Genomic DNA, 26,359 nt, shown 5'->3' with positions numbered 1-26,359 from the left:
GTGTCAGTTGTAACGTCTTTTTGAATTTAAGCACTCCATTAGTCTGTTTCCAATCATCCAGTACCTCACTAGTGTCCACTGACAATGATTGCCAGTGCTTCACATATCTCTTCATCAGTCTTTCAGCACTCTGGGATACTATCATTTATTTCTTGAGATTTATTTATCCAAGTTTGATTTAGACCATCTCCGATTTCCATCTCAATTGTAATGATAATGTTGATTTTGCAATCTTTAGTGGCAGCATAATGCTTATGTCTTACCGCAAAAGTACTTGAAGCATTCATTCTGAATGTTATATATTAAATCGAAGTACAGCAATCTAATTATGGGCAAGTTTTTTTTGCCTGCCTTGACTACTAAGAAAGACACAAAACACTTCAGTGCACCCTGAAATCACAAAAGAAATGTGGAAATATAACTTTAATTTGTAGAGTTAGTTGGTGATAAAATCCCAGACTATATATTTTAAGACTAGTGCTATCAACTGCCATTTATGTAGGACCTGGGTTCGATTCCAGCTTTGAGTCTGTGGGGAGTTTGCACTTTGTCCCTGCGTCTGTGTGGGTTTCCTCTGGGAGCTCCAATTTCCTTCCACAGTCCAAAGATGTGCAGGTTAGGTGGATTGGCCATGCTAAATTGTCCACTGTGTCCAGGGATATGCAGGCTAGGTGAGTAAGCCATGGTATATGCAGTGTTACGGGGTCAGGGTGGGATCTGGGTCAGGATGGGATACTTTTCGGAGAATCAGTGAAGACTTGATGGACCGAAGGCTCTCTTTCTGCACTGTAGGGATTCTATGATACCGGAGCATAGGGCTGCTCTCTCATTAGAGATGACTGGTGGTGGTTTAGTCCGAAGGTCACCATGCCTCAGGCAAGGAGAGGGGCTGAGAAGGAGAATCCTTCATGGTTACCTCAGCCAATGTGGGAATTGAACCCCGCTGTTGGCATCAGTCTGCATTGCAAGCCAATCATCCAGCTAACCAAGACCCTTGAGGAGATAAGTAACATCCCAGAAACAGTGATAAATCAGGAAATGGAAACTTGGGGAGATGGAAGGATCTCAGGAAAATTACTATCAACTGAGAAGTGGTACTGTAGCAAATGTAACTCCTAAATTCAAGAAGTTGGGGGAAGCAGGAAATTGCAGGCCAGTTAACTTAATATTTATTGTAGACAAAATGTTAAAGCTATTACTAAAGTTATAACAAGGCACTTGGATAATTTCAAGGTAAATAGGTAGTGTGAACATGGTTTCGTGACATGGAATATTGGTCATATTTGATTAATCCTTTGGAGTTATTGGAGGAGATAATGCTTTTGATAAAGTTGAATTGATAGATGTTCTGTTCTTAGAATTCCAAAAGACATTCGAGAGGTGCCACACAAAAGGATATTGCAAAAAGAAAACCATGGTGTGGGGAGTAGCATATTGGATAGAAGATAGGTTAGCTATCAGGAAGCAGAGGTGTTTATCAGGTGTTTATGGGTCATATTCAGGTTGACAAGGTGTAACAAGTGATGTGCTTACAAGGATCAGTGCTGGGACTTCAACTGTTTATAACTTATATAAATACCTTACGTGAAGAGACAGAGGCATGGTTGCAAAGATAGGTAAGAAAGTAAGTTGTGTAGAAGACACCAGGAGGTTACAAGAAGATAATGATAGGTTAAGTAAGTGGGCAAGGATGTGGAAAATTGAGTATACCGTGGGAAAATGTAAAGTTCGTTTTGGCAGGAAGAGTAAAACAGAAGCTCATTATCTAAATAATGAGCAATTTAAGAACTGAGATACAAGATCATCTTGGTGTTCTCATGCATGAATCACAGAAGGTTCATATTCAGGTACAGCAAGTCATTAGGAAGGGTAAATATTAAAGTAGGGATGATGTGCTTCAATTATACAGGGCACTGAATGAGATCATATTCGATTACTGTGCACTGTATTGGTCACCTTATTTAAGGAAGAATGAAAATGTGCTGAGGGCTGTTCAGAGGTGGTTTACAAAACCAATGTCTTAAGAGGAAACGTTGGACAGACTAGGCTTGTATTCACTGGACTTTAGAAGACTAAGAGACCTGACTGAAATGTGTAAATTCCTATGGGTGAATCTAGAATTAGGGGCCACTGTCTAATAACCAATGGTCAGTCACCATTTTAAAACAGAGATTAGGCAATTTGTCTTCTCTGAGGGGGTGAGAGCTTTTGAAAATTACTCTGAAAAGATGGTGAAAGCAGAGTCCATGAATATTTTTAAGGCAGAGGTACATATATTCTTGTTAAGCAAAGGGTTGAAGGTTATCAGGGGTAGACAAGATTGTGGATTTGAGGTTGCAATCAGATTGGTCACATTCTTACTGAATGGCTGGGCAGGCTTGAGGGGCTCAATGGCCTACTCCAGCTCCTGATTCCTATGCTCTTATATCACAATGTTATTCTATTCAGCTGTAAAAGGCACCCTGGGGCTCCGCTACATCTATCAATTCACTAAATATTCAAATGCAATCCCCAATAATATTTAAAAAAAAACATGAGGTGGAGGGGAGGGAATACCATTTATTGGGGACCAATACATCCTGAACCTGCTGGGCCACATCCATAATTCAGTAGTACTTATTACCACTTAGGAGGTGGGGGGGAAGAAAAGAAAGAAATTGGGCTTTATTTAATTGAATAATCAGTCAAGACATAAACATACCCTCTTAAATTTTCTTCGATGTGAGAAGCTTGTTTTTTTCAATGTTCAGTACCCTTAAAAATTTTGAATGTCTACACAATGTGGAACATGGAACAACTTGTGAGCTGCCAGCATAAAGAAGTGTAGTTGAAAGATTGCCAGACCTCTGGTAAGTTGTGACATAGATTGTGAAACACACATATTCCAGTCAGCTGGGTTCCAGGTCAACTGAGTCAATCCACTGCTTTTGAAACAATTATCAGACTGTGCTAGGCCAAAAAAATAGAATACCCCACTCTGCTGGGACAACCCGTCACATTTGGAAGCATAAAATTAAAAATAAGTTAAAGCCAAATTTATAAGAAATACAAAAAAAAAAAACTTACCCACAAAACAATAAAGCTTGTGAAAATTCAAACCGATGCAAAATGTCATGAAGCAGATAAGCAAATGTCAACTTGAAATTAAAGGTCTCAATCTTCTAAAAATATTGTTTCTCTAATCTGCATTAGCATCAAATATAGTAGCAAATATTTATCAAGTCCATTTTTAGGTTGGTGAGTGGTTTGTGTTTTCACAAAGCCCATACCTTGTGCAACTGTAATCGATTACTTCAGACCACATAAATGCAATGAGTTAATTCAGTGCCTAACTAAATCTTAAATTCTTTAACATCTCGAGGGCAAGTTGATCCTAAATGAGGCTTACACAGCATTTTCATGGCACTGAATTGTGAAATTTCCACTGTTTGGCAAATAACCAACCTTTTTAGTAAGAAATCTGCCTTTGGAAGTGATTTTCCAAACTCCACCTCATTCACTTCATCTTGATCTCAAATGCTTCTAAATAATGCCTGAAGTTCGGGCTACCCAAGGCACAGTCTGTCAACACAAGAGTGCAGAGGGACTCTATGACAGTTTGTGCCTGGAGTCAAACCCAAATCAGCCACTCAGCCTCACGCCAGCTGCGACCTGGCTGCTTTCCTCGCTACACCAGAAGGATTGCTCTGTTGCTGGTCCACAAGAAATAGAAAAAGAAGCAGGCCAATCGGCCCCTCAAGCCTGCTCTGCCATTCAATAGGATCACAGTTGATCTCACATACCTCGAGTTCACTTTCTGCATTTTTCCCCATTACCCTTGATTCCCAAACTGATCAAGAATCTATCTCAGCCTTAAATATACAGAAGGACTCTGCCTTCACAGCTCTATGGTAAGGAGCTCTAAACTCAACTCTCTGATGGAAGAAACTCCTTGGCATCTCAATCTTATATTGACGCCCCTTTATTGGGATTAAACCCAATGGTCCTAGACTCTCCCGTGATGGAGAATATCCTCTGAGCATTTGCCCTGTCAAGCCTCTTAAGAATCCTATATGTTTCAATGAGATTACATCTCATTCTTATAATACAGTCCTACCCCTGTTTAGCCTTTGCTCATTACACAATCTCTCCATATCAGGAATCATACCACTGAACCTTCTCTGAATTACCTCCTATGAAATGATATTTTTCCTTAAATAAGGGGATCAAAACTGCTCACAGCACGCCAGATGTGGTCTCACAGGGACCTAATACAATTTCAGTAAGATGTTTTTTATATTCATTCATCGCTGGCTAGGCCAGCACTTATTGCCCATCCCTCACTCCCTTTTTTTTTTTACTCCAATCTCTTTGGGATAAGGCCCAACATGCCGATAGCCTTCCTGATAACCCACTGCACCTGCGTGCTAGCTTTCTGTGTTTTATGCACAGGTATCCCCCAAGTCCCTTTGTAATGCAGGTTTCTGGGGTTTTTCTCCATTTGATTTAATTACACTTGATGGAGACCTGGAGTTCAGCAGGTCTGAGAGAGGTGAGGAGGACAAAAAAAATCAGTCAGAGTCTGCACTGGGTTCAGCAGGAGGAGACAGCAGTACAGCCCAAATCTCCAGGGAGTTTGAGGGGACAGGGAAGGGTGGTAGAACAATGGAGATTAAGTCTTTGTTGGTTGTAGTGACTTATAGCTGGTTTTCAGTGAGAGTAGCCTGTCCATTAAGGGGCCTGTGATCAGTGACTTGGCCCCATCTGCCAAAACATCAAAGCAACAGAGTCCAGAACATTCTACAATTTATCAGTTTATCTTTAAGAATAACCTATTGGCCAAAATGACTTTTTTTTTCAGAGAATCAATTCCCGCACAGAAATCGGTTTTTTGCCTCTTTTCTTGAAGTGTGTGTTTTGGGGATATTACTTGGGAAAGTACACCGAATCTCAAACTCTAAGTGACAGGGTTGTTTTAGTGGGTGATTTTAACTTCCCTAATATTGACTGGGACTCCCTTAGTGCCAGGGGCTTAGATGGGACAAAATTTGTCAAGTGCCCCCAGGAGGGTTTATGGAAACAATAATGTCCAAAAACAGAAGTTGCTGGAAAAGCTCAGGTCTGCCAGCATCTGTGAAGAAAAAATATCAGAGTTAACGTTTCAGGTCCGGTGACCCGAGGGCCATACTTGATCTCCTATTAGGGAATGAGCCCTAGCCAGGTGACTGAATTTTCAGTGGGGGAGCATTTTGGGAAGAGTGACCATAATTCCATACGTTTTAAGATAGTCATGGATAAGACTCATCCTTAGGTGAAAGTGCTAAATCGGGAGATGGCTAATTTCAACAGTAATACGCAGGAACTGGAGAAATTTAGCTTGGGGGCGGCTATTTGAGAGCAAATCCACCTCAGACACGTGGGAGTCTTTTAAAGACCAGTTGATCAGAGCTCATGACCAGCATGTTCCTGTGAGAATGAAAGATAAGGACAACAAGAGATATTGTTAATTTAGTCAAAAAGAAAAGCAGGCATTTGTAAGATTTAGGAAGCAGGAAAGAACTTAAACAAGGAATTAGGAGGGCCAGAAGCAGGATCAATGAGAAGCCCGAGGCATTTTATACATATATTAGGAGCAAGTGGGCAGCTAGGAAAAGGGTAGATCCACTCAAGGACTAAGGAGGGAATTTATCCATGGAGCCAGAGGAAGTGAATGAGGTCCTTAATGAGGATTTTGCCTCAGGATGCCAAGGAAATGGATCACGGTATGTTGATATTCTAGGGCATGTCAATATTAAAGAGAGGATGGTGTTGGGTGTATTGAGAAACAGGTAGATAAGTCCCTAGGGCCTGATGGGATCTATCCCAGGATACTGAGGGAGACAAAGGAGGAGATTGCTGGGGCCTTGACAGAGATTTTTGTATCTTCCTTAGCCCCAGGCGAGTTCCCAGAACATCGGAGAATAGTTGATGTTGCTCCTTTGTTTAAAAAGGGCAATAGGGATAATCCAGGGAAACACAGCCCAGTGAGTCTTACATCAGTGGCAGGGAAATTATTGGTGAAGATTCTTAGGACACAATTTATTCACATTTGGAAAAGAATAGACTTATTTAGGGATAGTCAGAATTGCTTGGTCTGGGGGAGGTGTTGTCTCAAAAATTTGAGTTTTTTGAGAAAGTGATGATGATGATTGATGAGGTAGGGCAGCGGATGTTATCTGTATGGACTTCGCTAAAGCATTTGACAAGGTCCTCATTGTAGAAGACTGAGTCACATGGGGATCCACAGTGAGTTGGTAAATTGGATACAAGATTGGCTTGCTCATAGAAAACAGCCGGTAGTTGTGGACGAGTGTTTTATGACTGGAGATCTGTGACCAGTGATGTTCCACAAGGATTAATGCTAGGACCTCTGCTGTTTGTAACATGTAAATGATTTGGATGAAAATGTAAGAGGTAAGAGTAAATTTGCAAACGACAAAAATTGGTGGAATCGTGGATAGTGAGGAAGGTCGTGAAAGGAAACGGCAGGATACAGATCAGTTGGAAAGTTAGGTGGAGAAATGGCAGATAGAGTTTAATCTGGACAAGTGTGAGATGATGGAGGTCAAACGCAAGAGTGAAGTATACAGTAAATGGCAGGACCTTCAGAAGCACTGATATACATATGATCTTGGGTCTGTAGCTCCCTGAACGTGGCAACACAAGTAGATAAGATGGTAAGGAAGGAATTCAGCAAGCTTGTCTAAATGTTTGGGGCACTGAGTATAAAAGTTGGGTAGTCATGTTGCAACTGTATGAAACTTTAGTTAAGCCACATGTGCAGTATTGTGTGCAGTTCTGGTCACCACCCTATAGGAAGGATGTGGAAGCTTTAGAAAAGGTGCAGAAGAGGTTTACCAGGATGTTGCTTGGATCAGAGTGTATTAGCTATAAGGAGAGGTTGGACAAATTTGGATTGTTTTCACTGCACCATGGAGGCTGAGGGGTTACCTAATAGAAGTACATAAAATTATGAAAGGCATGTGTAGGGTGGATAGTTGTAGACTTTTTCCTCACGGTGGAAATGTCAAATGCTTGAGGTCATAGGTTTAATATGAGAAGGGGGAAATTTAAAAGGAGATGGGAGAGGCAATTTCTTTTACAGAAGGGGCGTAGGTGCCTGGAACGCGCCAGTGGAGGTGTTAGAAACAGAAACAATAGCAACGTTTAAGAGGTATTTGGGCAGACAAATGAACAGATAAGGAACAGAGTGATAAGTGCTATTTGCAGGCACTTGGGATTAATTTAGAATGGCATCATGGTCAGCACATAGTGGGTTGAGGGCCCATTCCCGTGGTGTCATGTTCTACCAGGATCAGTGAGCAGCTTTTGCCAAGTGCTGCTTGATAGCACTGTTGATGATCTCTTCCAGCAGTCTGCTAATAACGGCAATAATTAGCCAGTTTGGACTTGTCTTGCATTCTGTGTGCAGAACATACCTAGCCAGTTTACCACATTTCTGGATAAAAGCCAGCTTTATGTTGTACTGGAACAGCTTGGCTAAGCTGCAGCTAGATTTGGAGTATGTCTTCAGTACTATGGCTAGAATGTTGTCAGGACCCATTGTCTTTATGATATCCAATGCATTCGTCTGTTTCTTGATATCAAGTGAAGTGAATTGAGGTGGCTAGAGACTGGCATCTGTGATGCTGGGGACCTCTTGAAGAGCCAGAATGATCATTCACTTGGCACTTTTGGCTGAAGATGGTCACGAGTGCTTCAGCCTCATCTTTCGCACTGATGTGCTGGGCTCTTCCATCATCGAAGATGAGGATATTTGTGGAATTGTTTAATTGTGACTGGATGTGGCAGAGCTTAGATCTGATTCACTCGTTGTGGGCTTGCTTGTCCATCTGTCTATAATTTGCTGCTTATGCTATTTGGTGTGCAAGTAGAGTCATACAGCACACAAACAGACCCTTCGGCCCAAATCGTCCATGTCAACCAGGTTTCCTGAAATGAACTAGTCTCATTTACTTGGATTTGGCCCATATCCCTCTAAACCTTTCCAAACCATCTACCTATCCAAATATCTTTTGAATGTTGTAACTGTACTCACCTCTGCCACTTCCTTTAGCAGCTTGTTCCACATATGCACCACCATCCTTGCGAAAAAGTTGACCCTCAGATCGCTTTTAAATCTTTCTCCCGTCACCTTGATTCTATGCCCTCTAGTTTTGGACTTCCTTAACCTGGGAAAAGGACATTGGCTATTCACCTTATGATTTTATAAACCTCTATGCTCCAGGGAAAAAATTCCATGCCTCTCCTTATAACTCAAAGCCTCCGGTCTTAGTAACATTTTTGTAAACCTTTTCTGCACCCTTTCCAGTTTAATAATGTCCTTCTTATAGCAGGGTGACCAAAATAATACACAGTACTCAAAATGTGGCCTTACCAGTGTCTTGTATAGCCACAACATGACACCCCCAACTCCTGTACTCAACGCTCCAACCAATGAAGCCAAGCGTGCCAAATGCTTTCTTCACCACACTGACTACCTGTGATTCCACTTTCAAGGAATTACGTACATGCATTCCCAGATCTCTCTGCTCACCAATACCTGCCCCCTCCCCCCAAGGCCCTACCATTACCTGTCCAGTTTTACATCTTCACCAGACCAATACTTTGTTTTTAGATATGCTGCAGGTTCTGATTTGTGCTGGCACTTAGAGCAGAGATGCGTTGTGAATTTCAAATTCTGAAATGAGAATACTTTGTCTCCAATTTGAATAATTTATCATCCGAAGCAAAGTTTGCCGAGGCAGTATGACCTGTAGGACATGGAGACAAAAAACCTGACAAGGCAGCAACTCAAAGCACTGCAGTGTTTTTTGAAAAGGAAAAATTGCAACAATGGCAGGAAGGTGGATCACTTTTGCACAGAAGTACAATGAAAGTGAACAGACAATGTTTCTCTGTTCGATGCTGTAGAAAGACACACTGCAGGAGGTGCACCAAAACGCAATGTTCCAGCTTGGGACTGAAGGTCACTCTGTTAAAAGCACATATGTCAGCTGCATGAAGAAAGGCTAGCAAACAAGAAACTGAGGTAACTCACATCCTTAACAGAAGTTTGTTATTGTCAAAACACCCATCAAGGGTGGCATAAGTTTAAGTCTGGAATGTTTGAACCCTCTCTTTCTTTAGGCTTCATTACTTTAAGAACTGGACATAACCACATAGTATTTCACTGTACCTACACTGGATGGCATTCTTTTCTCTCCATGTGCAACTAGTAGCTGTAAAACAGTTTTACACCTATACATATAAAAAAAGAATTTGCTCCATGTCACTTTCATACTTGAATGTTGTATAGGTCTTCCAGACAACTTCCCATCTTCCACATTCTAAACATCAACTCAAACAAAACTTCAGCTCATTTGAAACTTTACTGTTATCTCATTCTACACATCACTTTTGCATAGAAGTACAATGAAAGTGTAATCATCCCTGTGGTTGCTAACTTACAATGCCTCATGTTTTTTCATCTTTGAGCCTAAACTCTTTATTGCCTTGGCCCTGTAATCTTTAGCATTGCAAATTGCTACCACTCAGAACTTTATATTAATCTAACTTTGGCCTCTTATGCATCCCCTTCCATTTGTTCATTATTGGCAAGAGCCTTTGTCTTACACTTTGGAATTCACTCATTAAAATTCACCTCTTCACTCCTCGCCCCTGTTCACATCCCTCTCCTCTAATAAGACCTATCTAAAACCCCAATTTTGAAAAGCTTTAGGACACCTGTCCAAATATTTCCTTCCATGCCTTTGTTAATTTTGGTCTAGTCAGACCTGTATGAAGTGCCTTTAGACATTTTGCTATGCTCAAGACAGTAAGTACAAGTTATTGTTGGTCAGAAGTTTCTCAGTGCAGTCAGCAACTATGGACGTAAAGCTTAGCCTTGGTCTCCTAGCTGCTATCTAGCACTTGTTTCTTTTTCAATGTTGAAATGCAGCATAATGAACACATTATAATTGCTTCCTGGGTATGATGTTTCTATGATCTTATAAGACTAGAAATTCCATTCATGATTTGAAAAGTCTAATGCCCACAATTGTCCCATGTGCAAATTATTTTGCATTCAAAGGAACCCTGTCAAACCATGAATGCTCTGTATCCTGCCAAGCTGATAACAACTTTCCATGGTAAAAATATGAGAACCATAGAATCATAAAATCCCTACAGTGTGGAAGTAGGCTATTCAACCCATCGAGTCCACAATGACCCTCTGAAGAGCAAGACCAACCTCCCTATCCTATCCCTGTAACCCTGCATTTCCCATGGTTAAACCACCTAGCCTGAACCTCCCTGAACATTATGGGCAATTTAGCATGGCCAATCCACATAACCTGCATATCTTTGGACTGTGGAAGGAAACTGGAGCACTCAGAGGAAACCCACACGTACACAGGCAGAATGTGCAAACTCCACGCAGAGGATAGCAAGTATCTCTCTAGGTAACTTAACATTGATTTGAAGCCTATGAACAGTGTGGGTTCCTTTTCCTGACTCCAAATCACCCTTGAGAAAATGAGGCACTTCTCGCATTTGTTGCAGGGACTCGCCAGCCAATTTTACAACATGCACAATCCTGTAACAGCAGCAAGGCCTTAAAAATTCAGCAAAATATCAGTATTATTGAGCTAACAATTTCTTGCTAAACAAGAACAGTATTGTTGGACTGCAGAGAGCACATCCAAAACAAAACTTGGCCCAATCAGCAGATCTCCTTTGCAATGCCAAGCAGAGTATTAAATTATTACTGCAAATTGATAGTGAGTTAAATAATACAAATGTGGAAAACTGTGTTAAAACATGTTGAACAAGGGAATGATGCAACAGATTAATAGTTTCCTGCATGATCTCTTTGCAAAAAGCACCAAAGGTAGATCAATGAAGGGAATTATCTTTTCAAAGAAAATAAAATGCAGGATGTGGTAAGAAACAAATTCTTACATTTTAGTTAGAAGATCAGAAGTTACTGATGACCGAAAGTAGTGTAAATTTAGCACCTACATGCTATGAAAAGCTACATCACAGAAGGATTTGCGGTCCTTGCACACAATCCACAAAATCTTATCATCCAAGGTCAGTGATTAATAGGGAAGGCAAATGGAATATTGGCCTTTCTTTCAAAGTTAATAGAAATTGGGAGATATAAAAATTGGGAGATCTTGCTGAAACTATACAAGGCATTAGTCAGATCACACCTGGAATACTGTAAACAGTTTTGGTTCCCTTTTCTAAGCAAAGACACACTGCAATTGGTGGCAGTCCAGGGAAGGTTGGCTAAATTAATACTGGATATGAAAGAACACAGGAAGATAGGAATTAGAAGTAGGTGTAGGTAATTCAGCCCTTTACGCCCACTCTGCTATTTAACATTATCATGGCTGATCATATCCTGGTCTCAACTCCATTTTTCTGCCTGCTCCCCAGAGCCCTTTATCCCACTTTTCATCAGAAACATATCTATTTCTTTCTGAAACTTGTTAATTGATCCTGCATCCACTGCACTCTGGGGCAGTGAGTTCCACAGATCCACAACTCAGAGTAGTTGTTTCTCTTCATCTCAGTTTTGAACCTATCTCCTCTCACTCTACATCTATGCCCTCTTGTTCAAGACTGTCCCACAAGTGAGAACATCTGTTCAATGTCCACCTTATCAATATCTTTTGGCATTTATATACTTTAATCATATCCCACCGCCACCACCCACCCCACCCCCCAACACCCAACGATTCCTCTGAACTCCAGCAAGTCCAGGCCCAAGCTTTTCAACCACTGCTTGTATGACAGCCCTTTCATTCCTGAAATCAAACTTGTGAACCTTCTCTGAAAAGCCTCCTGCGCCACTACATTTTTCCCTAAGTAATGAGACCAAAGCTGGATACGTTGTGGTCTCACCAACACCCTATCTAACTGTAACAACACCTCAATACTTTTATAATCTGATCCTTTTGCAATAGAGGCCAAAATTCCATTGTTTTTCTTATGTTATGCTGTACCTGCATACCCACTTTCTATAACTCATGCACAAGGACTCCCAGATCCCTCTGCACTAACGCACACAGAATCAGTTTTCCATTTAAATAATAATTTGCCTTTTTATTTTTCTGGCCAAAATGGATAAGCTCGCAATTATTCATATCACTGAGGAATTTTCTCATGAGGAGAGGTTGAGTAGTACTGTAGGACTATACTCATTGGAATCTAGAAGAACGAAAGGCAACTTTACTGAAACATACACGATTCTCAGGGCCTTGAAGGAATAGAAGCTGAGAAAGTGTTTCTCTTTGGGAGAAGTCTAGGACCAGTGGGGCATAATCTCAGAATAGGCGGGCACACATTTAAAACAGATTGAGGAGGATTTTCTTCTCTCAGGGGCTAACTGAATCTGTGGAATTCTTTAGCACAGAGGGCTGTCAAGGCTGTGTCATTAAGTATATTAAAGGTTTAAACAGACCTTTTTTTCAGTAAGGGAATCAAGGGTTATGGGAGAAGGTGGTAAAGTGGAGTCAGGGATTATTAGATCGGAGATTATCAGATCTCATTAAATGGCAGAGCAGATTTGCTGGGGCAAATGCTCTACTTCTGATCCCACATCCTATGGTCCTAAAATATGACAAAAAGAACATCTTGCATAATAAATAGAATGCAATGTGCAAAAACGTAAATTGACCTCTTCCATGGTACACCTCTGAAATTTACACTGTTTTTACTCCATATACATTTAAAATTTTGGTGTCTAAACATTCTGAAGAGCTTTTGTCTTCAGCAGCATCTGCAACTATCCACATACTCAACTGCTACAAACTTTGCATTTCGGCAATATGATCAGACACTCAATTTCTAGCCCTTTCCCTATAACCTTTGACCCTGCTGATCAAGAAGGTATCCATATCAGCCTTAACCATACATTACGTCTATGCACCCCCCACTCTCTGAGGCAACGATTTCCAAGGACTCACAACCCTTTGAGAGAATAAATTCCTCCTCATCTTAATCTTAAAATGGCGTCCCTTAATCCTGAGGCTATGGTCCTCGACTCTCCCATGAGGTGAAACATTCTGTCAACATTTGCCCTGCCAATCCCCTTAAGAACTCTGTATCTTTCAATGAGATCACCTCTCCTTCTAAATTTCAATCAGTAGAGTTCCAACCTGTTTAAGCATTGCTCATTAAATAATCCCTCCATACGAGGGATTATTCTAATGAACCTTCTCTGAACAGCCTCCAATGAAATAATCTCTTTTCTTAAATAAAAGGAACCAAAATGCACACAGAACTCCAGATGTGGTCTCACCAGCACCTTGTACAGTTGCAGTAAGACGTCCCTACTCTTACACTCTAATGCCCTTGAAATAAGGCCCAGCATTCCATTAGCCTTCCTGATTACCTGCTGCACCTGTGTGCTAGCTTTGTGTTTTATGATCACGTACCCATAAGTCCCTTTGTGTTGCAGTTTTCCTTCATTTAAATAATACCCTGTTATTTTGTTCTCCCTTCCAAAATGCCGAAGTGTCCAGACTGCGATGCAGTCATCACTGTTTATAATAAATTTAAAAATCAAGAAAACAGAAAAACACTTGACAATATATTTGCTTCACCAGAAAACCTGATAAAGACTGATTATCACATTACTACAGATCTTATAATGGCTAAATTCTAGGTTCCAGACAGTACTTTATATCACTCATTCTTAATTTGGGGAAAGTTAATGAATTGTGAAACTGTTGGGGACAAGTTTTATAGATGATACAAAGGAATTTGGATTTAAGCACTGGGCACTGTGAAACGAGATTGTGAATTATGGGAGTGACAGAAGGCAGGAATATGCAGAATTAGGTATATTTTTCAGAGTTTTGGACAAGTTAGTATTTATGGAGGGTTATAGATGGAAGGCTGACAGGGAGCGTGCTAAGTTTACATACATCTAGAGTACAGGTACATGGGTGAATTTCACACAAGTGGCTAAGGCACAAACAATGGTGAACAATGTTGCAAACACAGCTCTGTTCTTTGGGAGAATGTTTTTAGAGTTTGTTTAAAATGTACTCCATCCATTAAAACAAAAACATTTCAAATTAAAAGTCAGCATCTAATTTTTTTGAAATACTGTTCATTAAAAATGTGAAAAAGCATTCTATAGTAGAAACTGTACAAAGCTTTGATTGGCGATATTAAGGATTTGTATAGTATCACTTTCAAAACTTACAAACAGCTGAATATCAATTATGCAGAAATGAGACAAAATCAGGAATATGTTGGGAAATGGGAGATATAAAATGAGGAATCTACAAAATGATCGGTAAATCCATTTAGGCCAAAAAGAACAAGTCTTTCTCAGAGAACAGTGAACGTTGAGTCAGGAATATATTCAAGGCCACATTAGACAGAACTATGATTGACCAGGGATGCAAATTATGGGGAAATACAAAAACTGGTATTGAAATCACAAATCTGAACTGCCATGATCTTATCAAACAGGGGAGCAGACTGTTTGGACCTGTTCCAATTTCTTATATTCTTGTGCAATTCAATCAATGGTCAAACCAAAATTTACATTCTCAAGTGTCACCTTAAAAATAGACTTCATTATGTTAATTTACCCAGTGGTACAGCAAGAACAATTCTTATTCATTCATGGAAAGTGGGTGTCACTGACAAATACCAATCGCTTCCGAGAAGATGGTAGCTATCTGGTACAGGAACACCTACAGTGCTGTTTGACAGTTCCAAGAGTTTGCTACAATGCAAGTGAAGGAAGAACAATATAATTCCAGTCATAATTGTGCGTGGCTTAGAGGGGAACTTGCAGGTAGTGAGTGTTCCCATCTATCTGCTACCTTTGTCCTTCTAGATGATCGAAGTTGCAGATTTGGAAGTGCTTTTGAAGGAGCTTAGGTGAGTTACTTCCATGCATCTTGTAGCTGGGACCCATGGCTGCCACTGTGCATCAGTGGTAAAGGTAATGAGTATTTAAGATGAGAGATATATTTTGTCCTGGATGGTGTTGAGCTTCTCAAGTGATGTTGGTAAGATACACTTAACCTGGCATCATGCTCCTGAATTACAATCATAGAATCCTACAGTGCAGATGGAGACCATTCGACCCATCGAGTCTGCAGTGACCCTCCAAAGAACATTCCACTCTATCCCGATAACCCCTCGTTTACCTAGCCTGCACATCCCTGGAAACTACAGGGCAATTTAGCATGGGCAATCCACCTAATCTGCGCATCTTTGGACTGTGGGAGCAAACCGGAACACCCGGCGGAAACCCACGCAGATACAGGGAGAACATGCAAACTCAACACAGACAGACAGTCACCGAAGGCTGGAATCAAATCTGGATCCCTGGGCCTGTGAAGCAGCAGTGCCAACTTGTCCCATTTAGGTGGTGAACACTTTGAGGAGCTAGGTGAATTACTCACCTAAAAATTCCCATTCTACAACCTGCTGTTGTAGCTACAGTATTTATGTACTTAAAATACTCTTGAAACAGATGAGGGAAGTGAAGGCATAATAGCTAATCTCACAGGCAATACCAGATAATACGGAAGCATGTTGTGAAGAAGACGTAAGAAAGTGGCAGCCAGATAAAGATAAGTTAACTGAGTGGGCATAGATCTGGTGGATGTAGTATAATGTAGGAAATATTAAGTTAACTTTTGCAGGAAGAATACTTTAATGGAGAATGACTGCAGAATTCCAAGGTGCAGAGAAATTTAGGTATTATGGTGCACAAGTCACAAAAGGTTAATATGCAGGAGCAGTAATTAATCAAGAATGCTAACAGAATATTATCCTTTATTACAAAAGACATTAAACATAAAAGTAAAGATTTTATACTTCAGTCAGTCCATAACTGGAGACATCATTAAATAAGGAGGGGGGGCTGTACTGAAATGAGAACTTTTTTCCTCAGTGGGCTGTGCAACTTTGGAACTCGGTGCTTCAGAAGGTGGAGGAGGTGGGTTTATTGAATATTGTTAACATAAATAGAATCTTGTTAAGCAGGTTTATCAAGGCGAATCAAGGCTTACTGGAGGTAGATGGGAATGCGAGTTCAAAACACAAACAGCTAAGTCATGATCTTATTGAATGGTGAAGCAGGCGTGAGGGCCAAATAGTTTATTTTTGCTCTCTTATTCACACATTTGCATATGGCTGCTCCAGTTCAATTTCTGGTCAATGGTAATGACCCCAGAAGTTGACAACAGGGAATTCAGCAATGATAATAACATTGGCTGTCAAGGGAGATGGTTAGATTCTCCCTTGTTAGAAATGGTCATTGCCTTGGGACTTGCATGGTACAAATATTACTTGTCACTTTTTCAGACCAAACCTGAATGCTGTCCTGGATTTGCTGCACATGGATACTGGCTGCTTCAGTTTCTGAGGCATAGAAAACAGTGCTGAATATTGTGCAATCAATAACCAACATCCCCACTTCTGATCTTATGACAGAAGGTTTGGAACAAGGTAATGCTTCTGACCAAGTTAACGCTGACGCCATATTAAGGTCTACCCAATTAATTTGGAAGGAGAAGGAGTCGTCTAACACAAGGCCCCCACTGGAGACAAATATAGTGCCACACCAGATGATAAAGGCATGAAATATAACAAAACATCACCTTGTTTGCTATAATTTCTATGGTTGTGATGTATACAATTTGTTGCAATATCACTTCAAATCCTGAGTATGAAATAACCTTGAACACATCAGTAAAAAGAACAACTTTAGGGGTGGACCATTAAATAACTTTGCATTTATGCATCTAATTTTAAACAGATTTCCTCCCTTGGCACTACTCAGTTTTAAGGCCATACCATGCCAGCATGGTTGTGTCACCCTTGACTCATTGCACTGCTCACCATGAGTAGTAGTTTCCATATACAATGCACCACCCAACCATTCAAATTCACAAGTCTAAACAGCTTGTCCTAAAAGTTTCCTTAAGAGGGTGCTCCAATCATATTTAAAACGGAGAACAAATAGAAAACAAAGAAATCAAGGCCACAAGCTATAAAGTAATAAACATTCTCTATAGTATTAGCACATACTGTTAATAGCTTAGCAAATTAAGCCAGAATTTTATCAACCGTTGGTATCAAATCAGCCCCCATTAGCATGCTTTGAGTATGATACACAAATCTAATCAACCTGCCCCAAAAACAATTGACATTGTTAAGATAAGACACTGATATTTTTTTTTGTACTTGGGCATGAGATATGCTGGTAGCAAAATGAGACATAGTTCAGTCAGAGTGATAACACGGCACACATAAAACCCGCCATTCAAACAGGCATCTTGCAACTGAGGTGCAACAAAAATTTGGATTGTCCATTATGACACAATAACATGTAGTTATATAATGCCTTTAACGTAGTAAAGTGCCCCAAGACACTTCTCAGGAGCATTACCAAACAAAATCTGACACCAAAGGCACATAAAGACTGCTCACCAGAAGTCTGATCAAAGAGTAGGTTTTAAGGATGCCTCAAGAAAGGAAAAGCAAGGAAGGTTAGAGAGAAAATTGCAAGGTTTTCAATGGAGAAGTGACTCTAATTATGGTTTGATATAAGGCTGGAGGAGGTTAGATAGGTAGGGAAGGGCAGTGCCATTAAGTGATTTGAAAACAAATTTTAAAAATCAAGGCATTGTTTATTTGGGAGTCAACACTGATCAAGTCCAGGGTGACGGATGAACTGGACTTGCTGCTATTCAGAACAAACTCAAGTTTTAGATCGCCTAAAGTTTAAGGACAGTGGAAGACAGTCAGGAGTTTTGAATAGTCAAGTCTAACAGTAACAAAAGGCATGTATGAAACGGTGTTTCACTAGATGAGCTGAGGGAGTGGTGGAGTTAGGTGATGTCCCCAAAGTGAAAACAGTCTTTTAGTGATTGTAAAGCAGGTGGTCAGTAGCTCATCTCCATCAAATATGTCACCAAGGTTGTGAACAGTCTCATTCAGCCTCATACAGTCATCAGGGAGAGGAGTTGACTCAATAGCAAGGAAACTGACTTTTTGGGAGTGGATGGATGGAGTCAATAGCAAGGGAATATAATTTTTTGCAGGAAGGGACAGAAGACAATAGTTTCCACCTTCCTGATATTTACCTGGGGGAAACTGACAATCACACTGACACTTTAGGGACAAGAGAAGGATTGAGACAGAGAATGGAGAATATCAAGCTGGGTGTCACCAGCACATATGTGGAAATTGTGTTCTCAGTTGCTGTTACTGAATGGTATCACGCAGATCAGAAATAGGAGACAGATTCTGGTGGGTCATCAGATTTAATGGTGCAGTGGGAAGATTGCAGATTATTCCCCAACTACAAACAGATACATGAAAAGACACCAATGAGTGCTGTCCCACCCAAATGGATGCCAGTTGCATTTGAGGGGGATGGAGTGATCAACTCTGTCAAAGGCTTCAGCCAGGCCAACAAAAGGGGGAAAATGAGGGAAAGTTTACCTTTGTCACACTCATTGGATTTCATTTGCGACTTTGACACATTGGGCATGCTGTATGCATGTTTGTGCTATTTAATGCTTGGTTGTATATCTTCTTCTGACTATGTCTGAAAGTATTTTTGTAATCTTGTGGAGAGAACACTAATTAAGAAGGTAACATCTGCAACCCAAAACTTACACATTACTATTTTTAATATAGTTGACTAGAAAGTTTGAACAGAATCCAATTCTTAATGTTTATGTTTCTCTCTTTACTAGGAGTAATAAAAAATATATAGAAATAGTATCAAAGGCTGTATAACCTAAGGTTTATTTCAGAGAAATGTCTTTATGTTAAAAATACAGTAGATGAAAAAGCAGGTGAGATTAACCACCGAAACTACAAGTAGCTGAAAAATGATGAGTAATTCACAGCAAAAAAGTTTCCAAGACTAGTTACGAAAACTTTAAATTTTTAAGGGAACAAAGATAACCCTGCTCCAAAGCATGCATAAGTAAGTAAGTAAGTAAGTACCTGGTTCCATTTGAATATTCCAATTTTAGACTTACTTCACTTCTGACTAAATTTGCTGCACAGAAGCACGGAAATATTTATGGCATAAAAGGACACCATTCAGCTTATTATTTGAAATAGATGCAAAGTGGATATAACAGCAACATTTAAAAGGCATCTTAACAGATATATGATTAGGCAGGGAATAGAAGGATGTGAACCACTTAGAGGCACAAGTTTTTTCGGTTTAGAAAGGCATCATATGTCCGTGCAATCTTGTTAGGCCAAAGAGCTTGTTCCTGTGCTGTACTGTTCTTTGTTCTTTACTGTGGATACTGGAAATCTGAAATAAAAAACAGAAAATGCTGGAGAAAGTCAGAGGTCTGGCAGCATCTGTAGCGAGAGAAACAAAGTTAATGTCCCAAGTTCAAGATGACTCTTCTTTGTAAGTGAAGAGGGCTAAAGGAAGGCCCATTCAGTTCTGAAGCTTAGACATATCAGTTTTGAAACATTATTTCTCTCTCCATAGATGCCGCCAGACCTGCTGAGTTTCTCTAGCACTTTCTGATTTGATTTCAGCTACCTGTCTCAGCTGAGAAACAGCTATCCAGCAGAATTTTTTTATTACTTCTAACAAGACTATACACTTCTGAACCTTTTAAATTTATTTTCATATAGTGTGGAGTTTTATTTGGAGTATATGCACTCGACAACAGCCGTTGTCATTTCCAGGATAACATTTCTGGTTTGTCTGCCACAAGACATAAAAACTCTGTCAGAGTTCTGGGACAGCGACTAACATCCAAATGGAGAATATCAGTCAAGATGTATATTAAACTGTACTCACAAAGGAGTTCATGATGGTCATGATCCTCAAGTAATTATCCATGTTAGAGCAGTAGTTACATGAGAACACCACCATTGGCTAGATCCTCTCCAAGCTGCACACCATCCTGACTTGGAAATATATTGCTGTTCCTTCAGTGAATAAAGATCCTGTAACTCCTTCCCTCATGACATCATGAGGCTACCTACAAATGGACTACAGTGGTTCAAGAAAGCACCTCACCACCACCTTCCTCAACTGTAACTAGACTTGGGGAATAAATGCTAGCCAGCCAGCAACACACACATCCCATGAATGAATTAAACAAAAACCTGCTTTATCATCTTTTAACATGCAGAGTAAGCCTCCTCTTTAAATTTTTACATTTCTTGTCACTGGTCCTTACAGTTTAGGCCCCTTACCTTGTATTGATTAAATATTGCTCACCAATATGAGAAGTAGATTTACTAAATATCATTTTTCCTTCCTTTCATATGGCATGCACATCAATGAAAGAAAGACGCTGCATCACAAGTTTCAATCTTAGCACTCTCTGGACTCCCTCCAGCAATCTAAGTGCAGATAAAGAAAAAACATGAAACTACACAGAAGATGGAGCCCTCATCATGCCCCCAGAAAGCATAGTAACATTATAGCTACAGCAAGATATTACAGGCAGCAACAAGATGAGTCACTCATTAATATAATTTATAATTGGTGATTGAGGGAGGAATCCTAGTCCCAATTCTGAAGAACTTCTGTCTCTTCCACAATTAGCACCATGACAACAATACTGTATGTCCAAATCTTTAATGCACCATGATTCATGGTTCCTGAAACAGTCATTTAATTAAACTTATGAGTGCCTTTAATGACCTTGGAAAGGTGGGCAGTTCTTGCATACATGCCCCACCTCCTTAAAGATGCAGCAGCTGACCTGCTGGCCCTGGACAAAAGGCAAAGAACAAACCCTCCTTAATTTTCTTGCCATGCTAGTTGAACACCAACCATTGGAAGGAGACATGCCAGAGATGGTCTCCCTGAAGTTGAGTGGAATTGGCAACAACCCAACTTCAACTTCCCCAGCTGGTGCATGTAAGGGAGGAGGAGCTCACACAGAAAGAGAGTGGGATGTTGGAGACTACAAGTTCTGCTCATTGCCCTCAAGACGATCTACCAGTTCAGCTAAAAGATAGGTGTCTTATGCACTGCAGCATTTTCTCAATTACTCATTCGAACATCACCTTATGTATACTAACTCCTCAAGCTTTAATCATAAGAACATAAGAAATCTGGCCCCTCGAGTCTGCTCCTCCATTCAAAAAGAACATGACTGATCTTTCCGTGGACTCAGCTCTACTTAGCCACCTGCTCACCATAACCCTTAATTCCTTTACTCAAAAATCTATCTTTGCCTTAAAAACATTCAACAAGGTAGCCTCAACTGCTTCACTGGCCAAGGAATTCCACAGATTCACAACCATTTGGGTGAAGAAGCTCCTCTTCAACTCAGTCCTAAATCTGCTTCCCCTTATTTTGAGGCTATGCCCCTACTTCTAGTTTCACCCACCAGTGGAAACAATGTCCCAGCTTCTATCTTATATATTCCCTTTATAATTTATGTTTCTATAAGAACCCCCTCATTCTTCTAAATTCCGATGAATATAGTCCATGTTAATACATTACCCGTTATGCCACGCACCTTGATCTTATGCAGCAGCCTTTTGTGTGGCACCTTTTCAAATGCCTTCTGGAAATCCAAGAACACCAAATCCATCGGTTCCCCGTTGTCCACCGCGCTCATAACGTCCTCAAAGAAGTCCAGTAAATTAGTTAAACATGACCTGCCTTTCACGAACCCATGCTGCGTCTGCCCGACGGGACAATTTCTATCTGGATGTCTCACTAATTCCTTCTTAATAATAAATTCAAGCATTGTCCCCACAACAAAAGTTAAGCTAATAGGCCTATAGCTACTCACCTTTCGTCGCTCTCCTTTTTTAAACAGTGGTGTCACATTTGCTGTTTTCCAATCTGCCGGAACCACCCCAGAGTCCAGAGAATTTTGGTAAATTACCATGAGCACATTTGCTATTTCCCTCACCATCTCTTTTAGTACCCTGGATGTCCTCCATCAGGCCCAGGAGACGTGTCCACCTCCCCCAATAAAATCCACAATCTTTTAGTTGAGGGGTAAAAGTACTACCATTGCCACTATTTTAAACATTACCGCTGTAGTCACTTGAGTGAGAACACACATTTTGTGGTACTTCAGGGCAAATTGCAGATACTTCCATCTTGACACCCCTAAGAAGCAGGTGATATAGTTCACTGTGTTTTAAATTCTGCATTAAATGAGTTGGATACCTAATTAGGCAATAAGACACCGGTTCCAACCTTCTAAAATCCAATTAAAATCCATTTTTAAAGTAATGAATACTACACCAACTGAAACAGGAAATTAAAAGTTACAAGTTACATCACCAAGCTTTGTTGGATCCCAGCACCCTAAGCTGGACAAGGTGTAAAGTGAAAGGACAAGAACAGGAACAGAAGCAAAAAGTGACAGAGAGCTATTAGGACAGGTGACTGAAGATACATGTAAAGTTGCGTCTTAAAAAGAAAGATCAGAGATTAAGCCAGAGAAAACAAACATCTATGTCTGACTGCCAACTTAATCAATTGGTTTAACATTGCTGGAAGTGATGGCAATTTAACTAATGAGCAAAATTCAAACCTCAGAGTAGAACTGCAAGCGATGCACTAGAAGTGTCATCACTGTACATACTGTATGCTTAAAAAAATCTGGATCAAAAGTAAGGAAATAATAAAGCAGAAAGTAAAGTACAAACACAGCACATGATTTTCGCAATAAAAGTATCATTTTACTCTGGTATCACTGCCAGTGTACTGTATAAACACATAGTAGTTATTATAACATTACTGTTATTGTACAAACACTACAGAAGAATAAAAACAAAGATGCTGGAAAAGCTCAGCAGGTCTGGCAGCATCTGTGAAGGAGAAAACAGAGTTAACGTTTCGGGTCCAGTGACCCTTCCTCAGAACTGCTCCTCCACAGATGCTGCCAGACCTGCTGAGCTTTTCCAGCAACTTTGTTTTTGTTCTTGATTTACAGCATCCGCAGTTCTTTTGGTTTTTACTACAGAAGAATAAACCAGCTCAAAACATCTACTACATTCTACACCCACTACATGGTTACTGGTTCAGACTACATATAAAAAAAGGTAAATCAGTGTTTTATACCTTTTCTGTGTGAGGGCCAGTACTGCAAATATCAACACACATTTTTCCTAGAAATCCCTGCAAATAATTCTAGTCCTGGAAGTCATTGCAAATATTGTAACAGCCCTGAGGACACTTGTTCTAAGTTCTGAAATACAATGTTATTAGCAAATAGCAATGGTAAGATATGTTAATGTCAACATAAAGAAAACTTTCACTCATGCAGAAATTTGATGACCTTGTAAGGCAGCTTGGATATTCTAGTTTTTGATGAGGGGAGGTTGTCTCAGTTTAAAAACCTATTACGTAAAAGCAATGCTGGCTCTTCGGTGATTAATCTTTGTTGGCTCCCGATTGTTGTTTTTATTTTAACATAGATTCTTTTTCTTTTACTTAAAAATTGCATACTGTTTATGTGGAAGCTCGACTATTCAAATATTGACCATTAATTTATCAGGAAGTTGACTATAACTGGAACAATTCTAAGACTTCAGCAGAATAGGAAGAGCTTTAAAAGACAGTTCCTATAATACAGACTTCATTGGAGCACACTACATTGAAGGTCGACGGCTGTTGATAAATAAAATCAAAGTTGGTAATTGGTTAATATTGGTTAATTCTGAAGTACTATACAGTATTTAAAGGTTGAATTGGTGCAAAATGATAGGTCCTTATAATCCCCACAGTGTGAAGGCAGGCCCTTCGGCCCAACAAGTCCACACCCACCCTCAGAGCACCCAACCCAGACACATCCCTGAACTCTACGGGCAATTTAGCATGGCCAATCCACCTAGCCTGCACATCTTTGGACTGTGGGAGGAAACCGGAGGAAACCCACACAGATGGGGAGAATGTGCGAACTCCACACAGACAGTTGCCCGAGGCTAGAATCGAACCCGGGCCTCTGGCGCTGAGGCAGCGGTGCTAACCACTGAGCCACCATGCCACCCCTTAGACCTAAAAATGTTAATTCTGCTTCTACTTCACAGCTGCTACCTAACCAGCTGAATATTTCCAGCATTTTATCTTTTAATTTATAAAAGGATGCAAGACAAGGGCCACAGAGAAACTGCCTGCACTGTTATATCAAAAACTATAACTAACTCTCCCACATCTACCTGGCAAAGACCATGGGACCATAAAAACAGAAGGTCCAGTGACCGTTCCTCACTGGAAACCAAAACGTTAACTCTGATTTTTCTTCAAAGATGCCACCAGACCTGCTGAGCTTTTCCAGCAACTTTTGTTTTTGTTTCTGATTTACAGCATCTGCAGTTCTTTCGATTTTTTAAAGACCATGGCGGACGGGGTCTAGCTCTAGAAGTGGGCCAACATTCAGCGTGTTTCAGATCTATGCAGTGAAAAAAATGAAAAAGAAACTTGCATTTACAGGATATAATACCATTAACATATTCAGAAAACCCTGAACCACTCATAGACAATGGAGTACTTTTAAAGTGTAGTCATTTTTGTGATGCAGGAAATAATGGTACCATTCTCACCTCCAAGTCAGAAGGTTGTCAGTTCAAGGTCCAATCCAGGACTTCAGTTTAAAAAAAAATCTAGGTTGATACTTCAGTGTAATTCTGAAGAAATGCTGCACTCTCAGAAGTGCTAACTTTTCAGCGTGACAGTAAATTAAGGTTCATTCTGCAACCTCAGGTGAAGATCTGATTGTAATATTTCAAAGGAGAACAAATAAATTCTGCTAATGCCTTGGATAACATCTTTCCCTCAAACAATACATTAAAAAGACTGTGTGGCAACTTTTCTTATTACTGTTTGTAGAACCAAGTGAACCCATGTTTCTCTACATTACAATGATTATGCTTCAAAAGAACTTTATTAGCTGTGAAGCACTTTGGAGTATCCTGACAATGTGAAAAGCATTATTTATATAAAGTGAATTATTTTATCAGCTATTCTGCCTTCTTGTCCTCCCAAACTACCGTAGGGATCATTTGTGGTATCAATCAATGTGCTCCCAGCACGTGCATTAAATAGTGACACCAGTCAGCGTGGATACAAGTTGGAATTGCTTAAGTGTGTACCTTATCAGAAAGAAGACATGCATGCTGAAAGGATGTCTAAGAACGGTCTAGCAAAAAATCAGCACAAGATTGAAAGACATCCAGATGATAATTTTTGTGGGTTTGCTTAAGGTGTCATTGCCCAGGTCTGCACTATAGGGTCTATACCCGGTTTCCCTGTGCCCCTTATGAGCCAAGGTATTAGAATAGCTACCATGCAGTTCTCCAATTTGCATATTTAAGTTGAACTGAAATATGTGGTCAAAGTCTTTGCTGTTTCCTCTCTGACGTTCTTCAGCAGCACACCAAGGTCAGGTGAATCATCCACCTCAAGCCCCTATTTGTTTAAAACCAATTTCTTTCCCACAGCTATCTTAACAATTGTTCTAAATCCTCCTAAGAACACCAACTTTCTCCTTCCCATCATCCTATAAAAATGCAAAGTAGATTTTAAGCATCTTCAGTATTTATTTTCCTTTAGAATGAGATTTTCAAATGGACGATGTCGCCCTCTTTTCAAATACTTTACATATTTAAAAGGCTCCAATTTCTTCACAGTAACTGATAGTCTTTTTGTCTACTTATCTTCAGCCCTCCTAATCTCCTTACAATGTGTGTTATATTCTTCTTTATTCTCTTTAGCAATTTCACTAAAACTGCTGAGGCAACATTTAGAAAGATGACACTCTTCACTTTTATAAGAAGGCACTTAGTATTAAGCAAATCTACATATTACAAAAGTCTCTCTTCCCATTCCACTGCCACTGCCACTGCCTACATACAACCACCAACGTACCCCCAACACAATCTTAACATCTTTGATAAACTTCAGGTATCACAATTAGCTGAGATGCACTCTGAGAATTCCAGTTGGTTGCCAAGATGGAAATCATTAAAAATTGCAATGAATCATGCAGTTCCATTGCAGTCAGTGGATTTAAATATGAATAATTATACATAATTGGCAACCAATGCAAAAATGCCCACCTTTTGCCATACTCATCATGAATTTCTGCTCAAACTATTTTAAGTGGAAAGAATGGAGTATTAGTATAAAGTGCTCAGTTATAATTTGTCATCTTTGACCTATCTGATAACACACCAGTTTATGATGGTGGAGAAAATGAAGCTCAGTAATTTTTTAAGATTATTTGGAACTTTAAAAAATTGCTGTTCTGCTGATAATCATGGGAAAATGTGAGGTTTTCCATTTTGGAAGAGAGAGAACAAAAAAAAATATTATTTAAATGGA

At 40.0% G+C, this 26,359-nt stretch overlaps 1 protein-coding gene across 3 annotated transcripts in view; it reads right to left on the bottom strand.

Annotated features, from left to right (window-relative positions):
• Nucleotides 1-8,168: 8,168 nt before the first annotated feature.
• Nucleotides 8,169-26,359, bottom strand: part of LOC109921547 (syntaxin-17-like) — a 36,520-nt gene continuing 18,329 nt past the window's right edge. The window contains exon 3 of one of the 3 annotated variants that reach the window (XR_007266316.1): nt 8,169-8,210. Coding sequence is in view for 1 of the 3 variants with exons in the window: in XM_020521567.2 (XP_020377156.1) it covers nt 19,253-19,348 (96 nt within the window). In the remaining 2 variants the exon portion in view is untranslated. Of the gene's footprint in view, nt 8,211-19,149; nt 19,349-22,694; nt 24,429-26,359 lie in introns of those variants that run through there. The other 2 variants (XM_020521567.2, XR_002259467.2) reach the window with 2 other exon arrangements.

Source organism: Rhincodon typus, unplaced genomic scaffold, assembly GCF_021869965.1.
Source record: "Rhincodon typus isolate 14 unplaced genomic scaffold, sRhiTyp1.1 hic_rhity00000694, whole genome shotgun sequence".
Taxonomy (NCBI): domain Eukaryota; kingdom Metazoa; phylum Chordata; class Chondrichthyes; order Orectolobiformes; family Rhincodontidae; genus Rhincodon; species Rhincodon typus.
Note: the sequence above shows the minus strand (reverse complement) of the source record. Positions and strands in the feature narration are given on the sequence as shown.